The following is a 24426-nucleotide window of genomic DNA, read 5'->3' on the forward strand; positions in this document are numbered from 1 at the left end:
CAGATATTTTAAATGAATGTTTGAAATATCAACCACCTCATTATAATTTAGGTATGGAATTTGCAATTATATCACATAATATTGACTTTGTTATGTTTATACAGAATCATTACAACTATGAGATTGATTTATATTCTTGCAAAATGTACAACAATATTCAGGTATTTTTTATTTATTTAATTCAACATGAAGATTTTCAATTAAACCATTGTGTTTTTTATTCCATAAAATATAATTTTGTTTGCCTTTTGGAATTTTTCATTGCACATGGAGCAGATGTAAAGAAAATGCGTTTTGGATGGAGATTTTCTGCTCTTCATATTGCAGTAAAATATGACAGTGTTGAATCAGCTGAAGTTCTATTATGGCATGGTGTTGAAGTTAATGCGAAAGATATTAATAGAATACCTCCTCTTCACCTTGCAAAAAGTTCAAAGATGGTAAAACTTCTTCGTTCATATGGTGTAAATGTAAATGCGAAAGACAAATACGGAAGAAATGCTCTTCATTTTGCAGTCTATAATTGTGTTGCCCAAGAAATAGCTGAAATACTTATTTCATCTGGAATTAATGTCAACTCAAAAACTAAGGAAGGGAAAACACCTCTTCATTATGCTGTGGTTCGCCATCCAGATATTTCAAGACTTCTTATATCGCTTGGCGCAGATGTTAATGCAAAAGATAGGCATGGGCTAACTCCTCTCCAGGATGCAATAAAGAATAATAAAATTGCCGTAGCGCAGCTTCTTGCTTCTTATCCTATGGAGCAAGTGGGTTGTATTTCTGCTTGTAGCATCAATTGAAACAATTAAACTGGATTACAATCAAGAAATTAAAAATTCTATTGTTTCAGATTATAGCAAACTATATTTAAATCGAAGAAATTCTTTTTCTTCCAAGATATCCCTATTTCAATTTCTTTGACATATTTTTATGGATTCTCGTCTTTTTTAACTAATATATTTATCCATATGTCATTGAATTCATTCTCAATTCGTGAATTTTGCAGTATTATTCGTATTTGCAGAATCTGAAGACAATTAATCAGCAACTTATTTTGATTTCCCATCATAACGCATTTCAAGTTTTTGCTGTTATATGAGAAATAATTGAGGAGATTTGAGATGTTAGAGCACACGATGGTGACATAACATTGCTAAAAATACACTAAAATATAGTCCAATTTTAGAAGTCTATCAAATTGCTGGGATAGGCTTTGTCCAAAAGTTATCCAAAGTTTGTATATTACTAATAAAGAATCTATTATTTCATTTTATGATATATTCTTTAATTAATAATAGATTAATAATATTATACAATATAGAATAATATAGAATAGAAACTTCTTTCATTAATAATATTCCATTTTATGATATATTCTTTCAGTAATAATATATTTTACCCGAAAACTTCTAATTTTTCTCAATCAATGAGATTCTGGTACTAACTATATGATTCAAAGTTTATGAGAGGAGAAAAAAAAATATTAAATAAAATTATATTTTAAAAAATTTAAGAATTATAGAATATATATAATAAATATTTTAGATCGAACAAAATATAAATCATATTAAGCAGCAATACCAAGAGTAGATTTGAGAGATTCGAAAATTGAATTAAATTCTGCTTCATCGCCTCTCTTTAGTCTAACAAGGATTGTAACATCGTCTGTTGTCCTAAAGGTGGCTTCGATTGCTATGTAGAAGTTAGTTTCTTCGTTTCTTGCGATGAATGACTGAGGATCCGGATGGAACCACTGCATTCCATTAGTATTGAGGAATGTCTGTATATTGTACATAACTTGCCATATACTTGCGCCGTAAGTATCAAATACATCTTCTATTATTGCGTCGTAGTCTTCGACAAGGGTCCATTCTGACTGGTTTGCAATAGACATTGCACCCATAGAATAACTTTCCGAAGGAGAAACAATGTGTCGCTGGAAAGCATCTGTCGAATTTTTATTGAACTTTGGAACTTTGGAAGCATGCATAATAGGTTCTTGGCTGAGTTCATTTGCTTCGGATACTGCTAATTGATTCCATGGAAGTGAGTCTGGATCGAATCTTTCTTGTAACATCGAAAGGAAGACTTTTGCCATTGTATTTTCCGTTGAGCTTAATTGGGTTTCGAGTTCATCGTCTTTGAAGCCAATCTGACGAAGGTTATCGAGTAATTCTGGTTTGATTGTTTTGATATCTATTGGTTCGAGATTACTATATTGAACTGGGCTTGGAAAGATGTAACTTTCATTTAATCCTAACCTGAATGCTGGGTGTTGTTTGATCTCAGGTATCGTAATTCTGTTTTGTGGATCAACAGTTAAAATCTTTTGTATCAAATCTTGAATTTCGGGACGGAATCTAGGCATTTGGAAGCTTCCACGTTTTACTTTGTGTAGAAGAGTACGAATCGATGGATCATCAAACGGCAAATAACCAGCTAAAAGAGCAAACAAAATAATTCCGCAGCTCCAAATATCGGCTTTCCTTCCATCATATGGATGGCCGTTGATTACCTCTGGAGCGGCGTAATGAGGTGAACCACAGGAAGTTTCTGCAATATTAGAACGAACCCATCTTGCAAACCCGAAATCGGCTATTTTAACTCGTGTGTATTCATCTAAAAGAATGTTTTCGGGCTTAAGATCACGATGGCAAATACCAAAGGAATGAAGATATTCAATGGCTAAAATAATTTGTCTGAAGAAATCTAAAGCCTGATCTTCAGGGAGGACACGCCTTGATATAAGATAATCGAATAATTCACCTTGCTTCGCATATTCAAGAACAATATAAATATGACGCGCTGATTCATAATAAGCCAATAGCTTTAATATATTGGGATGATCAGTCAAACGCATTAAAGCGCACTCTCGATGAACTTTCTCTTGGAGATCAGCACGTTTCTCGAAACTTGATTTTGGAATAATTTTAATAGCGACGTTTTCATTTGTTTCTTTATTAACAGCAAGTTTGACTTTGCCTGTTATGCCTTCTCCGAGAGTCCTGATGACAATGTAAGGACCAATTTTCTGTTCTGTAGGTGCATGAGGAGTATCCATAAATTTTCTGAAGTTGTCATGTTTTCTTTCTCACTTCCAAGAAAAAAAAATTCATTCCTCGATCAACGTTGAATGCAAGAAGGTTATTTTTACGAATATTATTAATGCCCAGTAATCTATGATCGATGCGAATGGACTAGATTTTTTCTATTATTTTGAAATGATTTTACGGTTTGACAAAAATTTGAAAAGGATTTTTGGAGAAATTTTCCCATCAAAATTTTATTACTTTGAAAAATATTAATTAGACAACTACATTGTCTGTAATCTTATCTTGTAAGTGGCGTTTAAAAAAAGAATTTAACCGAAAATGAGTTTCATAAATTCAGACAGTTTACTAATATTTCAGATTGTTTTTGATATGGATTGACACTATATAAATCAATATTGTTAAATGATCTGATTATTTTGGTTTTATAAGCAGATTTAACCTCAAATTGCAATGTTAGAAATCATAACAGGTGTTTACTTAAATCCTCGATCAAAATATGCTATGTAGTATTTGTATGTTTCATGTGCGCATTACAATATGTAAAATATTAACATAAATTTTTTTTATAAAATAACAATTACAAAATTACAAGTCAATACTGAAAATAGACTTTTGCTCTTTAATTAGAGGTATCTTATCAAATATTGCGTCGTCATAAATTGCTGCAAAAGCCAATATAATATCAAGATCATTTTTATCTTTGAGTTTCAAGGTTTTGAGGAGCTCATGAGTCTGTTCATGAGTTAGTTTTGTAGAATTGTTATCTTCTAAGTAATCTGTTACAATTGCAATGAGAGATATTGCAGTTCGAACAAAAACAGCTAATTTTTGCTCGCAAACAAGAGATTTAGTAGGTGACTGAACTTCTTCTAACAATTTGAGGGCAGTTGCGATTTGCTGAGTTGAACTTATTGATTTTGCTTTGTAATTTACTGTTCTTGTCTTTATCTTCTTTTTCCTTTGGTCTGGATCGTCGATAACGGATATGGCTGCTCTAATCTCTTTGAATTCTTCTGATGCTGCAATTTGAGTTGATTGAGCAGGGGTAACTAATACAATTTTCTCCGGCAATCTAACTAATGCACGAGCAGTTGTTGATTGCAGAAGGATTTCTTCTGCGGGATAGTTTTGTTTTTGGATTACTTGTAAATGCAAAAACATGTTCGGTCTGGAGCGAAGTTCTGCACTTGAATATTGAAGATATTCAGGAAGGGTAAAATGTGTTAAGAAATTGAAGAATCTTTCGCATTCTGAAAAAGAATTTACTTCAAATATTGTATTCATTTGACCTCTGAGATGGGCGGTGAGGATTTGAGCGTATAAAGATTGCTCAGCCGGGTCAATTTGGAAATCTAAAGGCTTAACTCCAACATGAAATAGTTTTGAGATATCAATAACTGCGCATTGAACTAAATCTGTTAATTTTTCAAATGGTTCAGAACGAGAGAGTAATAGTTGAGAAGCATGAACAATATGTTGGGCGTAGTATTTAGTTGCTTCAATTACGTGTTGAACTTTCTTGAATTGACTCGATTTAAAGATTATTGCAACAGAGTAATATACATCTAGTTGTTGAGGTTTACTTTTCGGAACTTTGAAGATTGTATTGACAACAAACCAATCTGATGAAGCAATATCAAGAACAGTAGTTAAAAATTTATTAAATGCGCTTTCTTTTTGTCTTGGGAGTGTACTGAGTGTCATTCTTGATAAGGATATTAACTGTTCTGTTATATTTTCGTGTGTGTACTTCCAAAGATAAACTAATTTCGATCCTGATAATATATCGAAGTCGCTTATTGATACTGCGACAATCGGATCCCCTTCTTGCGGAAGATTCAATAAAACTTCAGTCATCAAAAAATTTTTTGACAGATTTGCTATAGATAAAAATTGAGGAAAAATAATTAATATTTTATTCATATTTTAATTTTAAGAAAGAAAAATTTATTCTCATTAAAATTAAATGTGCAAATCAATTTCATTTTAGCTAATAAGATAATATTTTTAATATAAGACTATGAATACAAAGTAATTTATTTTGATATTTTTTTTGCGACAGACATCATTGGTAACTAATTATATTTCATTTCAATGACCTCATGAATACAACTCCAGCTTAGTATAGCCTATCATTTATTCATCATTTTTTATGAGTGAAGGAATTTCTCTTGATGTGTTTATACTTTTGATTATTGTAGTAATAGCAATTTTTATATTACTAGTAATCACGTCTTTTCAAGTGTATTTTAGTGATACAACACCAGCAGAATTACAGATTTACAGTGTGATTCGAAATAAAGATACACCACAATATATAGAAAATCCAGAAATAAATGTCGAACCATCCAAAAAAATAAATTTAACCATAACTGTACAAGTAAATGCCCACAAAATTCAAGAAGCTAAAGTAGAAATTGAACAATATATCGAAAAACTCAATAATTCACCAATCCAAAATAAATCATTCGAAATACTTTGTATTTTCCCAGCAGATTCTCCATTGATTAAGCGTTTTGATGAATTAAAAGTTTCTATACCAAATTGCAGGTATTTTATCAGTCAGAATGACGTTATCGAGAACTTTAAACTCAGTGTGCTCTATGCTAAAGGAAATTATGTTATTAATTCCAAATTTATGGATCAAGAATTGTTCGACTTCCAAAATTACGAAAAACAGTTCATTATTCTTGCTACACCTATGAATTCAGTTAGTTTACCATTTTACAACAAAATTTGCTATAGTATTCCGATTTTTATTTATAAACCAGCTGGAATGATTATATTTTCAAGATTACACTCAACTGGCCAAAAAGCAGCACCAGAAATAGACCTACTTTCCCGCAAATGCTCATTAACAATCTATAACAAAGTTTATATATTTTCTGATTTCAATCCATCATTATTCTATTCAATTTATTCAAGCATTTGGCTGAAGGTGATTAATATTTTGTATAAATTACAAGTATGGACTGTTGGAAAGAAAAAGAGAAAATATAATTAACTTTATTTTTGTTTATTTCTTGATATTTTTACCATCTGATGCATATATATTGTTTAACCCTTTGAATTATCCTTTGTTATGCGTATAATAAATGTATATTTATAATTCTTTTTATTGACACCTAATTAGTATCTAGTTTTTTCTACCTCCATCTACTCAATACATCCCTTCTTCTATATTCTTTCAAATGCATAGTGATGTAATTACAATTATCCGTTACACACAATTTTTCCAGTATTTCAAACTTTATTTGACTTTTTATATTGTTTCTATTCTTATTCTCTCAATTTTCCATTCAAAATATTATGTATGCTTCTCCATTGTCGACAGGTGGAACTGCCCGACAAAAGGAGAAGCTTAAAAACAAGATTGAACGTTTAGAGGCTAAACTTAATTCCTTAAGAGTAAGCTTTAATAACGAAAATGAGTTGATCAACCAAATTAAACAGAAAAATCTCGAAGAAAATTATAAATTACAACAGATAATACAAGAAAGTTCTAGAATTGAACAAGAAATCCGAAATGAAATGTACAAAAGGGGAGAAATTAATAGAGAGATTAAAAAACAAGAACAAATCCTCGCTAATCCAAGTTTAGCAGCCGAAGAATCACATAACCAAATGGAATTGAAGCATCTTAACAAACTAATTGACGAAATTGAACTTGATATTCAAGCAAAAGAAGAAAAGATTGATACATTCAATAAAAAGATGCAAGAACAAGCTGCAAGTCAACAATACAGAAAGTCTTCCATAATATTAGATCAATCAAATTTATCATTAGCAAGTTTACCTCAAATTGACTCAAAACCAACTATCGAGCTGTTAAAACCTACCCTTGAGTTGGGTGAGCTAGTTTCTTTTGAAGTTAAAGAAGAAAAACAGAATAAACCAGTATTCCATTTCGATGATTCCGAAGAACACGACATTCCAGATCTAGAGGACAAAGAAAAACAAAGAGAAATTCAAACCGAACTAAAGAGATGCATGGCGATATTTGATGCACATTCAAGAGTTAGAGATATTTTAAATACAACAAATGCGAATATTTCAAGAGCAAAAGCAACAACAGAATTAGCCAAGAACAAAAAGAAAGAATACTTAGGAAAAGCTAATAACATTGAATGGCTCGAACACACGAGATCACATCGCCATAATACAATAAACCAATTAGATGAAACAATTGCAAGATATAATAAAGAACTATCATTATTGATGAAAAAGCAAGCAGATTTGGAGCAAAACATACATTTAATGAAAGAACAGATTGCAAGATTGCAGAGGAGAGATACTCCAGATGTTCCTCAGCTCGTTGGAGAAATGCAATCTTGCAAACTTAAATTCAAAGAAAGGAATACAAAACTTCAAAATGCTTTGAAGAGAATCACAGAAATTGAGTCTGAATCGGAAAAACTAAAGAAGTTTTTGAGGCCAGGAGTTATTTCTAGAATTAGGAATGAAATAGATACACTTAGATACGAGAAGAATCAGCTCAAAGTAAAGCTCTCAGACTTACAAAAGATTAACCAAAGCGAAGTTAAAAGAAATGCTGAGCAAGGTAGAGCGGAAAACAGTAGTAGAGAAGATCAAATCAATAACTTGATCTTTAAGATAGGAAAACTTAAGACACAAAGAAAGAATATAGAACAAACAATCGAATATACTAAAATTGCCATAATTGGAGCAGGATTACATGTACCCCTAATGAAAGAAAGGAAAAGAAGAGTTATATTTTGATTTATTGCTATTTGCAATATATATTATTTTGTTGCGTTTAATAAATGTTTGTATTTTTATTTTATTATTTCATAATGTTCACACAAAATGTATTTTCTGATAGCGATACCAATACTTTTTCAGAACAGTTTATTACTGCATGTCATGATTGAATTGACAGATAATTTATTGGATTGAAAAAAAAATAATTTAGAAAGGGATAGATAAAAATTTAAGGGGAGATACCTAGAGTAATTAAAATAATATAAAATAAACATAATATATTATAAAAATGGTAAAAAAAATTTAAAAAGATAAATGGTCTTTGGAAAAATAGAAATCTGTTCTGTAGAAGTAGATCATTATGGATAGTTATTATGAAATGTAGGTGAAATGTTCGGTTGCGAAGAAATTTTTTTGGGAAAAGATTTTCGTAAGATTATTTCCTGTCTTATATCTGGAATACGGATGTAATGTCAATAAGGGCCCTTATTGGACAATGTTTTACTTTCAACCAATTACAAATGTAAGCAAACCCAGGATTCAATGAATAAAAACTTTAGTAGCGGGAATCACGGCGGCGGTCATCATAATCACGTCCACGTCCTCTGTAGTCATCGTAATCATCGTAGTCGCGTCTTCTGCTTCTTCTATCATCGTAGTCATCATAATCGCGCCTTCTGCTTCTGCGGTCATAGTCATCATAATCACGGCGACGACGGTCATCGCGGCGATCACTGCGACGATCGTAATCATCATCACGTCTTCCTCTACGTTCGCTACTTCTTCTCTCTGAACGTCCTCTGGAGATATCGACAACAATCGTACGACCTTCGAATTCCTTCTTGTTCATTTCAGCAATAGCCTTATCTGCTTCTTCCTGGGTAGCGTACTCAATGAAACCGAAACCTTTGGATTTGCCTGACTGGGCACGTACTGGGATTCTACTGGAGATAACATTACCAAATTCGGAGAACTTGATCTTTAAGGACTCCTCGGTTGTCTCAAAAGAGAGGTTACCAACATGAACGGTAATTGTTTCTGGTTTCTTTTCCTTGTCATCTTGCTGTGGCTGCTCGGCCTGCTCTTCCTTTTGCTCTGGCTTTTGCTGCTCTTCGGCTCCGGACTGGTGATCGGACTCATGATTGCTGCCTTCGTCTCCCGACATTCTCTGAGAAAAAAATGGTAGAAAAATTCAATTGTTTACAGACCGATTATCTATCTGTCACATTTTAAAATTTTTATTCATCTAAGGGTTTCGTTTTGCTAAAATTGTCACTTTTATAGCATATTTGTTTTTGGATGTTTTGCGAAACCAAAAAAAAACTATGATATACAGTGTGTGTGTAAAGAAAATACTTTATTTACTAGTTAAAAGATCATTTGGTATTGATCAAGTTATTTTTTCTGGATAAGATATTATATGGATAATTGGATAGAAAATACAATTATATAATCTTGTACCTGGTTTAATTAAGCTAATTGTCATCAGAAACTTGTAATTTTTATGAATTTCAGATTTTCTTTTCATTACTGCTTTTCTTAATAGGTCAAGTTCTTATTTACGTTATAAAGTATGATATTTACAAATATCAAGTTATCGTGTTTTTTGAGAAATTATGAGAAACAAACAAAAATGAAAAAGATAGGAATAGCAATGAATAGTGATGTGGGTATAGAAAATGTAAGAGATATGAATGCAAAGCAGTCAGTATTTAGGACATTGACCATAGATTTCGAAAAAAAAATGCTGCATATTGAGCGAAAACTATGATTATATTATAAGGCTGTCATTTAAAGCATAATGAAACTATTCCCTTTTCATTTTAATCGAATAAGATAGTAAAGATTTTTGAATTAGCTAGAAACTGATGAGATGTTTTCACAAATCAGATTTTTAATCTCTATAATGCATAATTCACTCAATATCTCAATTTTGATATTGCGAGATATTTTTGCTATCGGTTTCGCAATTTTGACACAATAGCAAGAGGGTTCTATAAGCATTATTATCAACGTAGAATCTGAATATCATATCAGAAAATGTCGCAAATCTGACATTTACCCGACCAAATAGCAAAAATAATTGAATACTTTTCGCAAAAACTTGAAAAATCGATAAAAATATGAAATATAGATATTAAAGAGACTTTTTATATAATATTCATAAAGATTTTCCAAAAATATGATACAGCAAAATTAAAAAAGTGACGTCTTGAGTGGAGTCAAAGGTCGAAATTGCTAGCTAAATGTTTTTTTAGCGAAATTGCGTATTGTACGTTTTTTTCGCAAAACGAAACCCTTAATTCATCGTAAGTCATTCTACTAAGTAATTCAAAATAAATAAATTTTCGTTTTGAACGTTTTTAATATTATTTCCGTGATATACTCAATTTTTCAATTAAATCAAAAACTGTTTAGGAAATAATAAAAAACATCCCCATCAACCATTTTGATCGACAAAATTTTTCCAACTTATATATTAGCGCTAGCTGCTCTTCAATGTCAATATGGCTATTCTTTACCTTGGATCATTCAATTTATGCCTACATTTTGTGGTGGCGTATCAAAATCTACCAAAATCCAAACATGTGCTTATAAATATTTACAGTCTGACTCATGGAAAACAGGGATGTGATCCTTTCTAAATCTTTTCACCTTGCAATTTAGAATCATTTAATATTCAAGCTGAAAATTCAAATACTGCTTTATGACTTGCTTGGATGAAATACGTGACAGCAAATGACATGTCCAGAAATGACCATTATCGACTTTTAATATAAATGGATATCAAATACATTCTCAAATAATATTATCATTGTATTTTAGTTCTGATCAATATGAAACTGCCAAATCTATAATATGGAGTTCATATCATAGTTTGTGATAGACATTTTATCAATATCATGCTATAATTGATGTTTGGAGATGAGTTATAGACAGTCAAAGCAAATTTGTAAGCTCCTTAAGCGTGTTTGCTATTTTTTAAATAAAGAATGACACAATTATTTCTGATTTTTGATAAAAAAAATATCTTTGTCACTTTTTAAAATATTGTGAAAAATCAGATGTTTACTCGAGCATTATTTTTATCACATTTGAATAAGAATGTGGTAACAAATCAGCTCTCTAGTAATATTTCTGGCACAATATCCACTCCTTATTCATTCAATTCGTTAGTCGACGTTATTAGTGTCTCAGATGCTCAGTTTATTGATATCACAGGCTCAAATACAGAGGGAGGAGGTGCAGTTTCATGCACTGGCCCAGTTACATACGAATTTACAATATCAAAATCGTATTTTAATAGTTGTTTTTCAACTGGATCAAACTCAAAAGGCGGCGCAATCTTATCATTAAATTCAGTGATTTATCAATGCATTGATTCCTGCTTTACAGAGTGTTTGGCGCGTTCTGGGCATTTTCAATATTTAAGTTCTTCCAACGGCTCTGCTCTCATATCACAATCATCATGTATTAATAATAATGCTGAATCTGAGATAGGTGACCAATCTACATATATAAATTCTCCAGGAATTTATGCAGAAAATGCTAATTTTTCTTCAAATTCAGTAAACGGCGTCGGAGCAGCTTTCTCAGCTATTGCAAATTATAATCTAGTACTACAATTATGCTCATTCATTGATAATTACGGCATTTCTACACTACATTTAAACGGAGATCCGTATGCTTGTTATGTTCAACACGATAACTTCATTGATAACGCAGGAAACTCTTTAATTTCTGTAGTAGGTGACTTTATAATATCTTCATCATGTTTTTCAAACGAAAAAATCCAAAATCCATTTTTAATTTACGAAGGAACATTGAAATTAAAGAAATGTGCATTCACCGAAAACTTTACAATGCCTACATCAGTTTCAATCGATAAAACTTACATACAAACGCCAGAATTATACCAAAATCAGGCCACAGAATTAGAAGAATGCCATGCGAGTGCTGGTGGAATAGTTGAAGACATAAAGACACCAGGACCAACACCAGCTGCTCATAATTGGGGCTGGGGAGTCGGAACAATTTTATTATTGATTTTGATCGTTTTTGTTGTCGTTGCCATAGTTATAGTTGCTGTTTATATTATTCGCACATGCTTCTGCAAGGTTCCAAAGGTCTACAGAACTGTAAAACAAATTGAAGAAAATGCACAAGAAAGAGGACTCCTTGATGACCAACAAGAGCCAATTGTAGAACCAATACAACCAGCTCCAGCTCCTTCTGAGCCTCAAGAACCTCCAAAAGAAGTCGAATCTACTCCTGAACCAGAAAAGCAAATAGCTCAATCTCCAAGCCGCGTACAGATCATTTTAAGCTACACTGATGAAAGTGAAAAGGAAATGGAGTCAATTTCTTCTGGAAAATCAGATATCAAAGTTCAATCTTCTTCTACAGAGCCTCCACCACAAAGAGTATCAATTATTAAGGAACCTTCAGACACTGAAGAAGAAATTCCTCAAATTCCTGTAATAGAAATCCCTCATGACGAAAATATGGAATCTGATTCAACAATTACTGACCCAGCATCAATCATTTCTCACGAAAGAGACACAGAAAAACCTAAAGAGAAGGAAAGCACCTCTTCTTATTCATCAAAAGCACCAGATAAACCTTTAATTGAGAATTTGAAGGCAGAAGATGAGGATAAAAGTGATTCTTACTACTCCTATTCGAATGACAATTCTGTTCCTTTGCAAGTTTCTCCAATGCCGAATAAATTAGATATAAGTGAGTCAGATTCAGATACTTCTTCATCAACAACACCAAAGAAACACGTTAAACTACATCTTGATGAAGAATCAGAAGAAGTCCCCCTACAAAAACCAGGAAAGAGTCCTAAATCAAGTGATTCAAAGCCAAAGAGGTCTTATGCTGGTGATGACGATGAATCTTATTCTTATTCATCTCCTCCCCCGATGAAACCTACAGAAAAAACAAAGGATTCAAAACCAAAACCAGAATTTAAGCCAAAGAGGTCATATGCAGGGGATGACGAAGAGAGTTCGACATCTACACCACCAATACCAAAGAAACCAAAGAAATCTGATGAAAAACCAAAAGATTCAAAACCAAAACCAGAAATTAAACCAAAAAGATCTTACGCAGGGGATGATGAAGAGAGTTCTTCTTCACCACAGCCTAAGAAGCCAAAGAAACCAGAAGAAAAACCGAAAGAGGAAGAAAAGAAGCCAAAATCCGAAGAACCAAAGAAACCAGAAGAAAAACCAAAAGAACCAAAGAAACCAGAAGAAAAACCGAAAGAACCAAAGCGAAGAATATCTTATTCTGAATCAGATGACAGCGGATCGTACTATTCTTATTAATCTTACTCATCAAAGTCAAAATCAGCTTCTGAGAAGAAGCCTAAGAAATAAGGCGCTTATAACCATCAATGTGATTGATTTTTTATATCGATCGTTTAATATTATGTTATTTTGTAAAAATTATTATTGTATTTTGCTGAAGATTGTAATGCATCTATCTTTTTCTTCGCCAGATTTCTGAAAAACCCAGTCGAATCCTTTAGAATAAGATTCGTGAGAACGAACTAAAAGATCGAAGCCATTAGTCTCAAGAAACTCGTTGCAGACATCAGGACCAAACAAATATCCTGAGCCATAGTTATATATTGATTGATATTAAAAAATGAATATGCGATAAAGCTAAGTATGATGCTTGCAATATGCATATTTTTGCAAAATTAAAACTTTACTCCCAAAATCAATAATTAATATATATAAAATAAGAAACAACAGGAAAACAATAGAAATCAAATTAGAATGAAAACGTAAAAATTACTGTTCAACTAATTGATCAGTGTCGATATCGAATGCTTCAATGACACCAGTTGCTTTAGATACCATGTTGTAAAATTCTTGAAAAGTGAGTTCCTTCTTGTCTCTCGAATATGTGTCAATAAGTTGTGAAACAAGTTCATCTATCTGAGACTCGGTGAAATCAAGATATTGGTTGTTTTTGAGTGAAATTTGTATAATATTTCGTATTTCATCAGCGGAAACGTTGCCACTGCCATCCGCATCGTAAGCCTGGAAACATAATTTAACTTTTTCATCAAACGGTGCGTCTGGATGGAATTTGTTTAATCCTTCAACGAATTCAGGAAACGTTATTTCGCCACTACCATCATCATCAATAATCTTGAACAAGATTTCTGCAATTTGATGATTTGGTATATTCATTGCAACTTCAAAATCATTTAAGTTAATTCTTGAATCTTTTGACATTTGGCGGTACTTCTGGGATAGAATATAAATTTGCTTCAATGTGAAATAAGATTTCTGAACGAACATCTGTGCCTCTTCTTCTCCAAGATAACCATGATAAACAGCACTAACGTTGATACCCATAATTGCTGTAAAAAAGTGACCGAACATATTTAAAATTTTAACTTTGAATTGTTAATTATTCAATTAAAAATTGAAAATAAGATTTTTAAATCTTGACTAAAAATAACAAGTATGTAATATATAGTTACAAATATCCCGATCAAGCCAAATAATTGAATGATAAGCTTTTGAATGAGAATCTAAAAATGCGATCGTTCAAAATGAGCCAGTATTATAAATGCATCAATTTTCATAAAAGAAAATTTCGTTGAGTAAACAATTCAATGAGAAATGAAAACTTAGAGCCGTTGTTCTGAATTTCAAGGAAGAAATGCGAACCTCTGATTATTAATTTTTATTATTTGACTAGTTTCCAAATTTTATTTCCATTTGAATTATCGCTTCATTTTATTCATTTTTTTTAATGCCATAAAGGCCTGCGGCATAATTCTCTCTATATTTATGCTCACTATGCACTGGAAACAATAAAAGCGTGCATATATCTATAAAAGACTCTAAATTTTATTCGCTAATAATTTATTCTTGAATTAAACTTATAATTTCATCGTGTCATTCATTTAAAATTAAAGCTTTATGGATTTTCACATTACTATAATTCCTTAATCTGAAAATATGAGCAAATTGATAACTCTTAATGCAAAAATGTCCAAATATTTGATCAATTTCAAATATAAATTTTAATCATTGAGAATTGTTAAATTCACAATTCTCTGCATATTTCAGCTGTGTCATTTTCATCTAAGTCTTCGAGTCTTGTATCAAGAAGTGGAGGATATTTCTTGTCAAATGTCATTTCTTCTGGTTCAATCTCAGTTCTTGTCTTACCAAGGCATGCAGCAACTGCATAAATACCCATTGCAAGAATGAAACACACCAAAGAAATGACAAATATGACCCATCCACCATCGCTAAATATATTAAAAGAATCATAGCAGCAATTTGCATTACTGCTGAAAAGATGTGGAGATATGGATAAAGGAAGGCCTTGGAAACCAAGTCTTTTTCAATGGAATATCCACGTCTCTTGAGCTTGAAGCGGAAAATAATTTGGGATATAATGATTCCTGCCCACATTAATGTTCCTGTGAAGCCACTAATTCCAAGTAATGATCCATAAAATGAATTGCCACCCTTTCCAAATAGGCCAAGAGCTTCTGTCATGAAACCGAAAATGAAAACGGCCCAAATGAAAACAAGGGTGAAAATAGTTGCGTTCAGAGGAATGGTGTTCTTGTTAAGCCTTGAGAGAAATTCTGGAGCTAATCCTTCTTTGCTTAAACCGTATACACATCTCACTGATGCGTAAAGACCTGAATTAGCGCATGAGAAGGCTGCAATCAAGGTGACAAAGGTGAACAATTGCCCAGCCCACTTCAATCCATATGATGTTAGTGCATATGCGAAGATGGATTCGTCGAGGTTGGCCTTTTCGTAAGGAACAATAAGGACTAAGGCAATAACAGGGATAATATAAATAAGTACAATCTGAATGGAAACGTTTGTGCACGCTTTCGGAATATTTTTGTCTGGATTCTCTGTTTCGGCTGCTTCGAGGCCAACAATCTCAGTTCCTTCGAAGTTAACCAGGATAAATATCATATAAGTGATAATAATCAACCAGCCCTGATGGAATAATCTCTTACCAAGAGAACCTTCTCCCTGAGCAATGATTTTACCACCAATGAATCCAACTTCTTCTTCTGTAAACGGATGGACTTTCTTTCCGATAACTCCAAACCAAATGAAGAAAGCAATAATTGCAAAAATAACAATAACTACAATTTTTGCGATTGACATTGCACTTTCAACATGGCCAAACCATTTGATCTTGAAAAGATTTAAAACAGTTAAAGCCATCAGACATATTGCACCCCAAACAAAAGAACTCCAAGCGGTGTTCTTGAATGGGATCGTATAGAAATGATTTAAGTAATATGAGAATGCAAGACATTCCGATGGGCAATAGACAACCCAATTAACCCAAAATGCCCAACCAATGCCTGTAGTAAGGATATTACCTAAAAACTTCTTGTTATATGTAATAAAGTTACCATGTCGTGGAAGATTAACAAGAAGTTCTGCAAAAGATTGCATTGTTCCAAAAACTGAAATTCCTGCAACAAGATATGCAATCAAAACAGGGAGGGCACCAATCTCACTGAACGTTAAACCTGTTCCAAGGAAGTAACATGAGCCAATAATACCACCGAGTGATATCAATGTGACATGCCATGACTGTATGCCTCTTGCAAGCGTTTTTGGTGCTTCTTTGGTAGATATTTCTGGAGTTGAATTGTTCTCAAGGTGTATCGATACATTTGAGCTAGAACTGTTATTTGAAGAGTCGGATTTTATAACATCAACATCGCTTGACGCTAACTGACAGTTATCCTGTACATCATTATTCCTATTCGCTATATTCTTTGAATCCATTTATCTCTCTTGCTATGACCTGCTAAATGAGTTTTTGTTTTCTGATGTCAATTCAAAGACAAATGATTATTGAAATAAGTTATGCATATTTGCATTAAACCAAGCAATTTTTAATGTCATGCCATCTTGACAGATCCATTTATGAACTTGTAAATTATTCAAAATAAATAGGAGAGTATTCAATTAATTGATTATTGAGAAATTTTGAAAATCACTTTTATCTAAGAATATTCTTGAATATTGGTCAGTGAATTAAACTATATGTACTTAAAAAATCGAAGCTTTCAATTTTGAATTGATCAATTTGCTTTGTAAAGTATCGAAGCAATCAAAAAATATCAAAGACTTCTGATCTTTGATATGAGACAAACACAATCCTAGATTTTTAATAAGAATTTTTATCCGCTTTTATTGCAAAAGTTAAAATCAACGTAAATTGATAGAATAATATTGTTCAACATGTTATAAGCATTATTCTTTATGTTTGGTCATTTGGAGATATAAAATAATTTCGGTTTGACAATCATCGAATCATTTCGATATCGGCTGTCTCTATATTATGGTTTTCAATTAACAGAGTCTTGTTGAATTTTTATAAAATTGAATGGTATCAGAAAGCGATAGCTGATTGGAGAGTATTTTATACTTGCCTTTGGCTTTCGGACAATAAAATAATTTTCCAGCCTATCTAAATAATGCATATGCAATTGAAATAACATAATTCTGATTCCTTTAAATAATATTTTTAAAATTTGGTCTCAACAAAGAATTTTCATGCTTGATTTAATATAGATCATTTTAGAAATCCTGCAAATAGCATCAGAACAGAAAAATACGGTGCTTTATAACCTTCATAAGATTCGAATTGGCAAAAAATAGAGCCAAATCCAAAACAGTTCTAACGTTGCTAAATTTTTATCAATTACTAAGATAATGCTCGTATTATTCTTTGACAATTTAATTTCAAATTTGCGACAATTTTTATCAGATGTATAAATAAACAAAATATTATCTGAAATAGATCCTTAGGGAGATAAAAATATGATTTGATTCTATATTTGTAAATGAAGAAGTTTTTTCTAATTTTGGATATTATTGTTGAAATACTAAATGATTAATAAACAATACAATTTTAAAATAAATATAACAAAACAATTATTAAAATAAAATATACTTTTTTTTTCTTAATTTCTGATTAATCTTTGAACAAGTGGTGCAAGTGATGCAGGAATAACACCTTCGATACCTCTCAAGAGAGCCCATGTGGCTTCCTTGAAATCGTTGTATTCCTCAGCAATCTGTCCTGCAGTACTGTATTTGTCAGTAATTTCTTGTAAAAGATCAACGAGTTGTTTCCTTGTCTTGATTTGCGGGTTCTCTCTTCCAATGATTCTTCCTGCCATGTTACCAACTTCTTCGATAGGAATGACACCATTCAACTGTTCTTCTAAGTCATGGATCTTTCCTTCGTAGTAGAAGAATCTTGACTTGTTGATTGGCATTGCTTTGAGCTCTGAAAGTGAAATATCTTTGTTGATATCGACATCTTCGTTTCTTTCACTTCCAATGATTCTTCTTATTGCGACGGCCATGAGATAAATGTGAGGCTTCTCTGGTGGCTGTATTCCTGGAATGAGCGGGAATAACGAGAACATCAAAGCCTGTAATTTATTGACAGCGCGAACAATGTCTTTGGATTTGGAAAGCGGATTCAAATTCATGGCTGGAGGGAACAAAGATTTGAGTGTATGTCTGTAAGTATCAATGATTGTGTTCATTGCGTGTCTTGCATCATTCATTTTACCTTCTTTTTCTTTGGTAGAGGAGATCAAGTTTCTGATGTAATTCGAGAGTTCTTCGATCTTCTTGTTGTGTAATTCAAGTTTTTCATTGATTTCCTTGAACTTCTTTTCTGCTGCACTCAAACAAGCTTTAGTTACATCGTTTGTAACTTTCTGAGTGAATACTTTGACAATTGCTGGCAAAGTTGATTTCGCAGATGCTGCTTGAAGTTGTGGACATGTGGCGAACATTGCTTCTTTGCTTTGTTTGACCCATTTGATCAATGTTGACTTTTGGTCATTTAATTCTCCCAATTTCTTCAATGCTTGAGAAATTATTTCATTCTGTGGAATTTCTGCTTTGGATCCAGAGATTTCTTGGAGTTTCTTCTTCAATTCGTTCAAACTTTCATCATCTTCATTTGCAATCTTTGTTTGTACTTAATTAAAGATTTCTTGTGTTGGCTTATTCGGATCATTTCCATTTGGTGACAATGATCTAATCATTTTGTCTAATTTAGCTGCTGCTTTCTTGTACATTTGGAGTTCTTCTGGTTTGACTAAATTGGAGTTTTCTTGTTTGAGAGCTTCGATTTGTTTCTTAAGATCTGAGATTTCTTCATCCTTCTTGTTCAAGATTAAGTTGAGTTTGGATGATGATGTCATGCTTGGTTGCTTTTCTTCTAATCTCTTATCCATTTCGTTGTTTACAGAAACTAAAGCGTTCTTTAACATCTTGATTCTGTCGTTCTTTTGGTTCAATGCTTGTTCTAAGTTCTTCTTTGCTTCATCTGCATTCTGTGATGGTGACAAACCTAATGATGATTCAATAGAATTGATTGTGTTGTTTGCATTTTGGAGATCGCTTTGAAGCTTTTGGTTTTCAGTTCTTTCTTCTTCAATTTCCTTCTTGAGATTTTCATTATTTGATTTCTCTTGTTGCAATTGCTTGGATAGATTTAGGTTTTCGGACTTTTGTTGTGCGAGATCCTTTGAAATATTTTCTTTCACGGATTTCTCTTGTTCTAATTGTTTGGAAAGATTGTCGTTGTTTGATTTGGCTGCTTCTAGTTCTTGTGAAATTTTCTTGCTGTTGTTTCTTTCTGCAATGAGTTCCTTGGCCAATTTAACACTGTCTTTAGTTAATTTGTCGTTATTGGCCTTGAGATCATTGTAATCTTTAGTTAATTGTTCGTTCTTTGCCTTCTCTTGTGAAAGATCTTCATTGGAATTCTCATTGTTTGTATTAGATTCACCCAAATCTTTAGATAACTTGTCATTATTTGCTTTAGTTATTGAGAGTTCTTGAGAAAGTTTGTCATTGTTTGCTTTAGATGTAGAAAGTTCTTGAGACAATTTGTTGTTTGTTTCTTTTTCTGCATCTAATTCTTTCTTCAATTTCTCGTTTTCTGACTTGACGTTTTGTAACTCGTCAACATTCTTTTGATCATTTTGTTTAACAGTTTCAATTTCTTGAACAATCTTCTTGTTTGCTGCTCTTTCTGTGATAAGTTCCTTAGCAAGTTTCTTCGTGTTATTCTTCTCGTTTTCAACATCTTTAGTCAATTTCTCATTTTCATTCTTTGATTGTTGAAGATCATTCGACAATTTCTCATTCTCATTGTTAAGCTTTTCATTGTTCATCTTCTCTGCTTGTAATTCAGATTTAGTTTGTTGAAGATCGTTGTTAAGCTTATCATTGTCTGATTTAACTGATTGCAATTCATTGTTGAGTTTCTCGTTATCAGATTTAGATGATTTGAGATCATTTTCTAATTTATCCTTATCTGATTTAGTTGTTTGCAATTCTTTAGCGAGATTTTCATTGTCAGATTTAGATTGCTGAAGTTCCTTAGACAAATTATCTTTATCAGCCTTTGTTGACTTCAATTCATTATTGAGTTTCTCATTTTCTGACTTGGAATTCTGTAAATCTTTGGTTAGTTTGTCGTTTTCAGATTTAGTTGTTTGAAGATCCTTAGAAAGTTTCTCATTTTCTTGTTGGTTGTTTTGTAAGATCTGTTGTAACTTAGTTGGGATTATGTTTTCTGGTGTAGATTGTTCGATGTTTGCAACAGATTTGATTGCATCAAGTTGTTGTTTGAGATTTGCAATTTCTGCATCATATTTGGCTTTAGAGTCTTGTGATGATTTCTCGGCTTGTTTCTTTTGTTCGATGTTTGCCTTTGCAAGAGCTGTCAATTTAGATTTCATTGCATTTTCTATTTGATCAGCAATTTGTTTCGGTGATTGTTCAGCGTTTTGTTCTGAAATTCCTGTTGCTTTCTGCAATTGTGACAAAGAGTTCTTTAACTCATTGATATTTTCTTTGTTCTTATCATTTTCTTGTTTGAGACCGTTGTTTTCACTTTGAAGTTTGTCCTTTTCTTGTTTAACATTATTGTATTCAGTCTGGAGTTTGCCATTTTCTTGTTTGAGATTGTTGTTTTCGTTTTGAAGTTTGTTGTTTTATTGTTTAACATTATTGTTTTCTGTCTGGAGTTTGCCATTTTCTTGTTTGAGATCGTTGTTTTCGTTGGATTTAGATTCATTTTCTGATTTGTGTTTGGAAATTTCTTCTGCCTTGGATTTGCCATCATTTTGGAGTTTAACGAGAGCTTGTTTGGCCTTGTCGAGTGTTTGACGAAGATCTGTTGTTTGATCTTTAATCTTTTGCAACTCATATTGGAGATTGTTAATTGTTTGCTTGTCATTTTGTGAAGAGGATTTAAGATTTGTAATTTCTTCCTTGAGTTTCTCATTGAGAGATTTGGATTCATCAATTGACTTCTGTTGCTCTGCAACTTTCTCATCCAATTGATTGATTTGTTCAGCTTGCTTTGATTTCTCATTGTTTAGGTTGTCAATTTGTTCATCTTTGGTTTGGTTGGAGATTGAACTTTCTTGATTAAGTTTTTGAAGAGACTGTATCATCTTTGACTTGTCGATTGAGTCTTGGAGAATAGATTGAATGTGAGAGAGGACTTCTTTGGTGTCGTTATTGAGTTCTGAGATTTGACTTTGTTTCTTAGGAGAAACATTAGAGAGTACTGAAGATTGTTCCGTATCAGGAGAAATTGGTTCAAGAGGTTTGGATAATGCCGATTTGATTTGTTCATAGGAGAGTTTAAGTTGGTCAATCTCTGCATCCTTGTCGGCAATCTTCTGCTTGGCATCCTCACTAAGTGCCGAAATAACTTCAGACTTCTCTTGTCCACTGACGCCTTCAAGATCAACTTTATCTTCACCACTGGCGGCAATAAGATCAAGAACTGCTTTCTCAAGGTTAGAAATAGTAGCATCCTTAGACTCGTTCCGCTTCTGTGCGTTGGCAATAAACTCGTTGATGCGTGAGCTAGAGTCTTCTGGAGCACTAGATGTGGCGGAGCATTCAGCGGCAGATGAGCTTTCTTCGAGAGCAGATGCTGGAAGATCACGACTGACAATGCCTAATGATGACTCAACTGTATCAATGGCATCGCGGTATGATGAAAGATCTTTGTCCTTGCTCTCAATAGCAGACTTGATGCTATCACGGTTCTCGTTGATCTGTTCTGGAGTGAGATGTGTTGGTTCTTGTGATTCACCGGATGGGAGAAGACCGAGTTGTTGACGAAGTTCGGCGATGAGAGATTCGTATGCGGAGAGTTGTGCATCTTTTTCCGCGATTTTTCCTTTTGCATCTTCACTCATTGCGACAATTAATTCAGCTTTTTCATTTTCATCCATGTCATTTACTTCGATATTTTCTTCCCCTGTTGATACAATTAAGTCCATTATTGCTCTTTCTATAACTGGACTTATTTCATTATCTTTTGGTGTCATTTCTTTCTTATTTGACTTAGATTCTTGAACGAAAATTTCATCATTGTCATCAACAGCTCCGTCGTCAATTAATTCATCACTAAATGCTATATCACGACTTTTTACATACATTGTTCCATCTTCATTATCTTTCTTTGATAGATTTCGTATGATATTTTTAAGTCTTTCGATTTCTTGATTTTTACTCTTAATAGCTTCGTTTATTTCGTCCATTGTATTTAATTCATTGGCATGGTTTGGTAGATCTTTGTTTGTTTCGTTAATTAAACCAATTTGATCTTTCAATAATTGAACTTTTTCTCGGTACATTATATTTTGCTTATGTGTATTCTCTAGTGCATGCTTAAGTGCTTGTATTTGTTGATCTAATGGTTGGCTCTCGTCAATTATTGAATCAGTTTCAAATTCATCATAAACTGTTGCTTTTTCAGCACTATTATTATCACGTATATTAATTGATTGGTATTGTTCCGATGGAGTTAATCTTTGTTCGCTTTGATTTTGTTGATTAATTTCATTAGTAGTTTGTTGATTGTCTGTATGTTTATTAGTTTGATTTTGTATATATGATTCTATTTCGGATGTTTTCTGCTCGATTTGAGATTGTTTTGTTTCAGAATTTTGTGACATATTTTCTAATGCTTGTTTAAGACGAGCAATTTCCTTATCTTTTTCTTCTACTGCATATTTTATGTATTTGAGTTGCTCTGTTTATTTTTCTTCACCATTTTGAGAAATTTTATCATTGACAGAATTCATTAAATCTTCTAATTGTTTATGAATCTCTGTAGACAATATCTCATTAGATGTGGACCTTATGAGTTCTTGTAATTTTTCTTCGTTAATATTTAAATTATTGTTAGTTATATTCGATTGATTATGATTGTCTGATGGGGTTCTATTCCTTAATATATCATCAATCTTGTTATGTATTTCATTTAGTCGATCAGTTGATAGAGACTCGAAATCAACCGCTCCGTTTGCTAATTGAGTCTTTGTCTGATCAAGCTCTGATTGTATAGCGCAAACTAACTGATTAGTTTTTTCTAGTTCGCTAATTATTTCTTCAAATTGTTGTTTACCTTCGTTTTTTTTTTGAATGATTTGCCATCCTAGCTTTTGTAGGGGAGTGAAACTTATATTTTTAACTGTTTCTTCCCACAACTCTTTTGACATTGTCTCATTCACAATATCTTCGAGTTGTTTGATTGGGTCCAAAAATTTTTTGCTTAAAAGGGTTTTCATATCATTACCTATATCAGGATTGACTGGTATCTTACTGATTTCCTTGACAAGGCGCCTTCCTTGCTCAAAAGAGGAAGGACTCCTGTCTGGTGTAGTCATTCAAATAGCCTCAAAAAATAATCGACTTTGGATTAGATGAAGATTTTTGTATTTTTAATACGCACAGAGTATCATTAGAAAGAAAAATTGTTTATTTTTCATTTTAATTGAATTATCTATTTTTGAGCAGAAAATTTAATATTGAAAATATTTTTGATATATTTCTATTGTATTGCTCAACCAAATTATCTGTCTTAAATTTGAATAGATTCTCAAATATTGAGAAGGTTGTATTTTACATTTATCATTCAAAATAAATTTTTTGAAATCTGAATCATTGAATTGATTTGTATTAAACTATATTAAAAAATCGAATTTTGATCATTGATCAAATTTGAATATAATTATATTCAATTTAGATTCATTGATTTTTTGAAAGGATGAAATTGCAATATATCACTCATACTTTCCACATCATAATGGTATCTCATAACAATCACAGACTACCTAAATAAATTGATTTTCCAAAGATCTTTTTTCTACTTCAAAGAAATAGGAATAGGCTATAATATTTACGCAGTACTAGGGCTGTACAAAATCCAATACCGCTTAAAATGTATCGACTTTATTTTTGGAAAAAAAATTAAAAATAGGGATGCGACGGTTTTACGCCATGACCGTTTAAAAATAGAATAATACGCCATTTTTGGGGCCGAATGGCGGCTACTTTGTACCCGCCATTCGGCCGAATAACAAAACAATACAAAATTATCGCCGTCCTTTTTTTTCTTTCTTTCTTTCTCTTTTTTTTCTCTCTCTCTTTCTTTTCTCTTTCCTCTTTTTACTCCTCTTTCTCTTTTCATCATTAAACGTAGAAAGATATATTAATATTATTTTAAAATTAAAAAAAAAATAAAGAAAGTATAATAAGTAATTATTTAGTTA

The 24426-nt window shown here is 32.3% G+C and overlaps 13 protein-coding genes and 1 pseudogene across 14 annotated transcripts; 4 read left to right on the forward strand and 10 right to left on the reverse strand.

Moving 5' to 3' along the window:
- Positions 1-287: 287 nt before the first annotated feature.
- TVAGG3_0678410 (protein ubiquitination) lies at positions 288-803 on the forward strand (the record flags this gene model as incomplete). The annotated part of the gene is made up of 1 exon (XM_001581156.1): positions 288-803. One exon carries the CDS (start codon positions 288-290, stop codon positions 801-803), a length of 516 nt encoding a protein of 171 aa, XP_001581206.1.
- A 687-nt stretch (positions 804-1490) lies between these two features.
- Positions 1491-3199, reverse strand: TVAGG3_0678420 (protein serine/threonine kinase protein; the record flags this gene model as incomplete). Its single annotated transcript, XM_001581157.1, has 1 exon — positions 1571-3064. One exon carries the CDS (start codon positions 3062-3064, stop codon positions 1571-1573), a length of 1494 nt encoding a protein of 497 aa, XP_001581207.1.
- A 176-nt stretch (positions 3200-3375) lies between these two features.
- TVAGG3_0678430 (guanine nucleotide exchange c9orf72 family) lies at positions 3376-4913 on the reverse strand (the record flags this gene model as incomplete). Its single annotated transcript, XM_001581158.1, has 1 exon — positions 3642-4913. The coding sequence occupies one exon, from the start codon at positions 4911-4913 to the stop codon at positions 3642-3644; it is 1272 nt and encodes a 423-aa protein (XP_001581208.1).
- Positions 4914-5208: 295 nt separating this feature from the next.
- TVAGG3_0678440 (uncharacterized protein) lies at positions 5209-6253 on the forward strand (the record flags this gene model as incomplete). Its single annotated transcript, XM_001581159.1, has 1 exon — positions 5209-6060. One exon carries the CDS (start codon positions 5209-5211, stop codon positions 6058-6060), a length of 852 nt encoding a protein of 283 aa, XP_001581209.1.
- A 112-nt stretch (positions 6254-6365) lies between these two features.
- TVAGG3_0678450 (uncharacterized protein) lies at positions 6366-7830 on the forward strand (the record flags this gene model as incomplete). The annotated part of the gene is made up of 1 exon (XM_001581160.1): positions 6366-7796. The coding sequence occupies one exon, from the start codon at positions 6366-6368 to the stop codon at positions 7794-7796; it is 1431 nt and encodes a 476-aa protein (XP_001581210.1).
- Positions 7831-8000: 170 nt separating this feature from the next.
- TVAGG3_0678460 (RNA binding) lies at positions 8001-8984 on the reverse strand (the record flags this gene model as incomplete). The annotated part of the gene is made up of 1 exon (XM_001581161.2): positions 8335-8943. One exon carries the CDS (start codon positions 8941-8943, stop codon positions 8335-8337), a length of 609 nt encoding a protein of 202 aa, XP_001581211.1.
- Positions 8985-10833: 1849 nt separating this feature from the next.
- TVAGG3_0678470 (uncharacterized protein) lies at positions 10834-13172 on the forward strand (the record flags this gene model as incomplete). Its single annotated transcript, XM_001581162.1, has 1 exon — positions 10844-13114. The coding sequence occupies one exon, from the start codon at positions 10844-10846 to the stop codon at positions 13112-13114; it is 2271 nt and encodes a 756-aa protein (XP_001581212.1).
- Positions 13173-13248: 76 nt separating this feature from the next.
- Positions 13249-13409, reverse strand: TVAGG3_0678480 (annotated as a pseudogene). Its single transcript has one exon. A coding segment is annotated over exon 1 (161 nt).
- Positions 13410-13502: 93 nt separating this feature from the next.
- Positions 13503-14189, reverse strand: TVAGG3_0678490 (oxidoreductase activity, acting on NAD(P)H, oxygen as acceptor; the record flags this gene model as incomplete). The annotated part of the gene is made up of 1 exon (XM_001581163.1): positions 13586-14158. The coding sequence occupies one exon, from the start codon at positions 14156-14158 to the stop codon at positions 13586-13588; it is 573 nt and encodes a 190-aa protein (XP_001581213.1).
- A 758-nt stretch (positions 14190-14947) lies between these two features.
- TVAGG3_0678500 (amino acid permease family) lies at positions 14948-16591 on the reverse strand (the record flags this gene model as incomplete). The annotated part of the gene is made up of 1 exon (XM_001581164.1): positions 14948-16591. The coding sequence occupies one exon, from the start codon at positions 16589-16591 to the stop codon at positions 14948-14950; it is 1644 nt and encodes a 547-aa protein (XP_001581214.1).
- A 1184-nt stretch (positions 16592-17775) lies between these two features.
- On the reverse strand, positions 17776-18624 carry TVAGG3_0678510 (biological adhesion protein; the record flags this gene model as incomplete). Its single annotated transcript, XM_001581165.1, has 1 exon — positions 17776-18624. One exon carries the CDS (start codon positions 18622-18624, stop codon positions 17776-17778), a length of 849 nt encoding a protein of 282 aa, XP_001581215.1.
- A 189-nt stretch (positions 18625-18813) lies between these two features.
- TVAGG3_0678520 (biological adhesion protein) lies at positions 18814-20586 on the reverse strand (the record flags this gene model as incomplete). The annotated part of the gene is made up of 1 exon (XM_001581166.1): positions 18814-20586. One exon carries the CDS (start codon positions 20584-20586, stop codon positions 18814-18816), a length of 1773 nt encoding a protein of 590 aa, XP_001581216.1.
- Positions 20587-20841: 255 nt separating this feature from the next.
- TVAGG3_0678530 (uncharacterized protein) lies at positions 20842-22827 on the reverse strand (the record flags this gene model as incomplete). Its single annotated transcript, XM_001581167.1, has 1 exon — positions 20842-22827. One exon carries the CDS (start codon positions 22825-22827, stop codon positions 20842-20844), a length of 1986 nt encoding a protein of 661 aa, XP_001581217.1.
- An 81-nt stretch (positions 22828-22908) lies between these two features.
- Positions 22909-23541, reverse strand: TVAGG3_0678540 (uncharacterized protein; the record flags this gene model as incomplete). The annotated part of the gene is made up of 1 exon (XM_001581168.1): positions 22909-23541. One exon carries the CDS (start codon positions 23539-23541, stop codon positions 22909-22911), a length of 633 nt encoding a protein of 210 aa, XP_001581218.1.
- Between the last annotated feature and the right edge of the window lie 885 nt (positions 23542-24426).

This window comes from Trichomonas vaginalis, chromosome III (genome assembly GCF_026262505.1).
Source record: "Trichomonas vaginalis G3 chromosome III, whole genome shotgun sequence".
Lineage (NCBI taxonomy): Eukaryota > Parabasalia > Trichomonadida > Trichomonadidae > Trichomonas > Trichomonas vaginalis.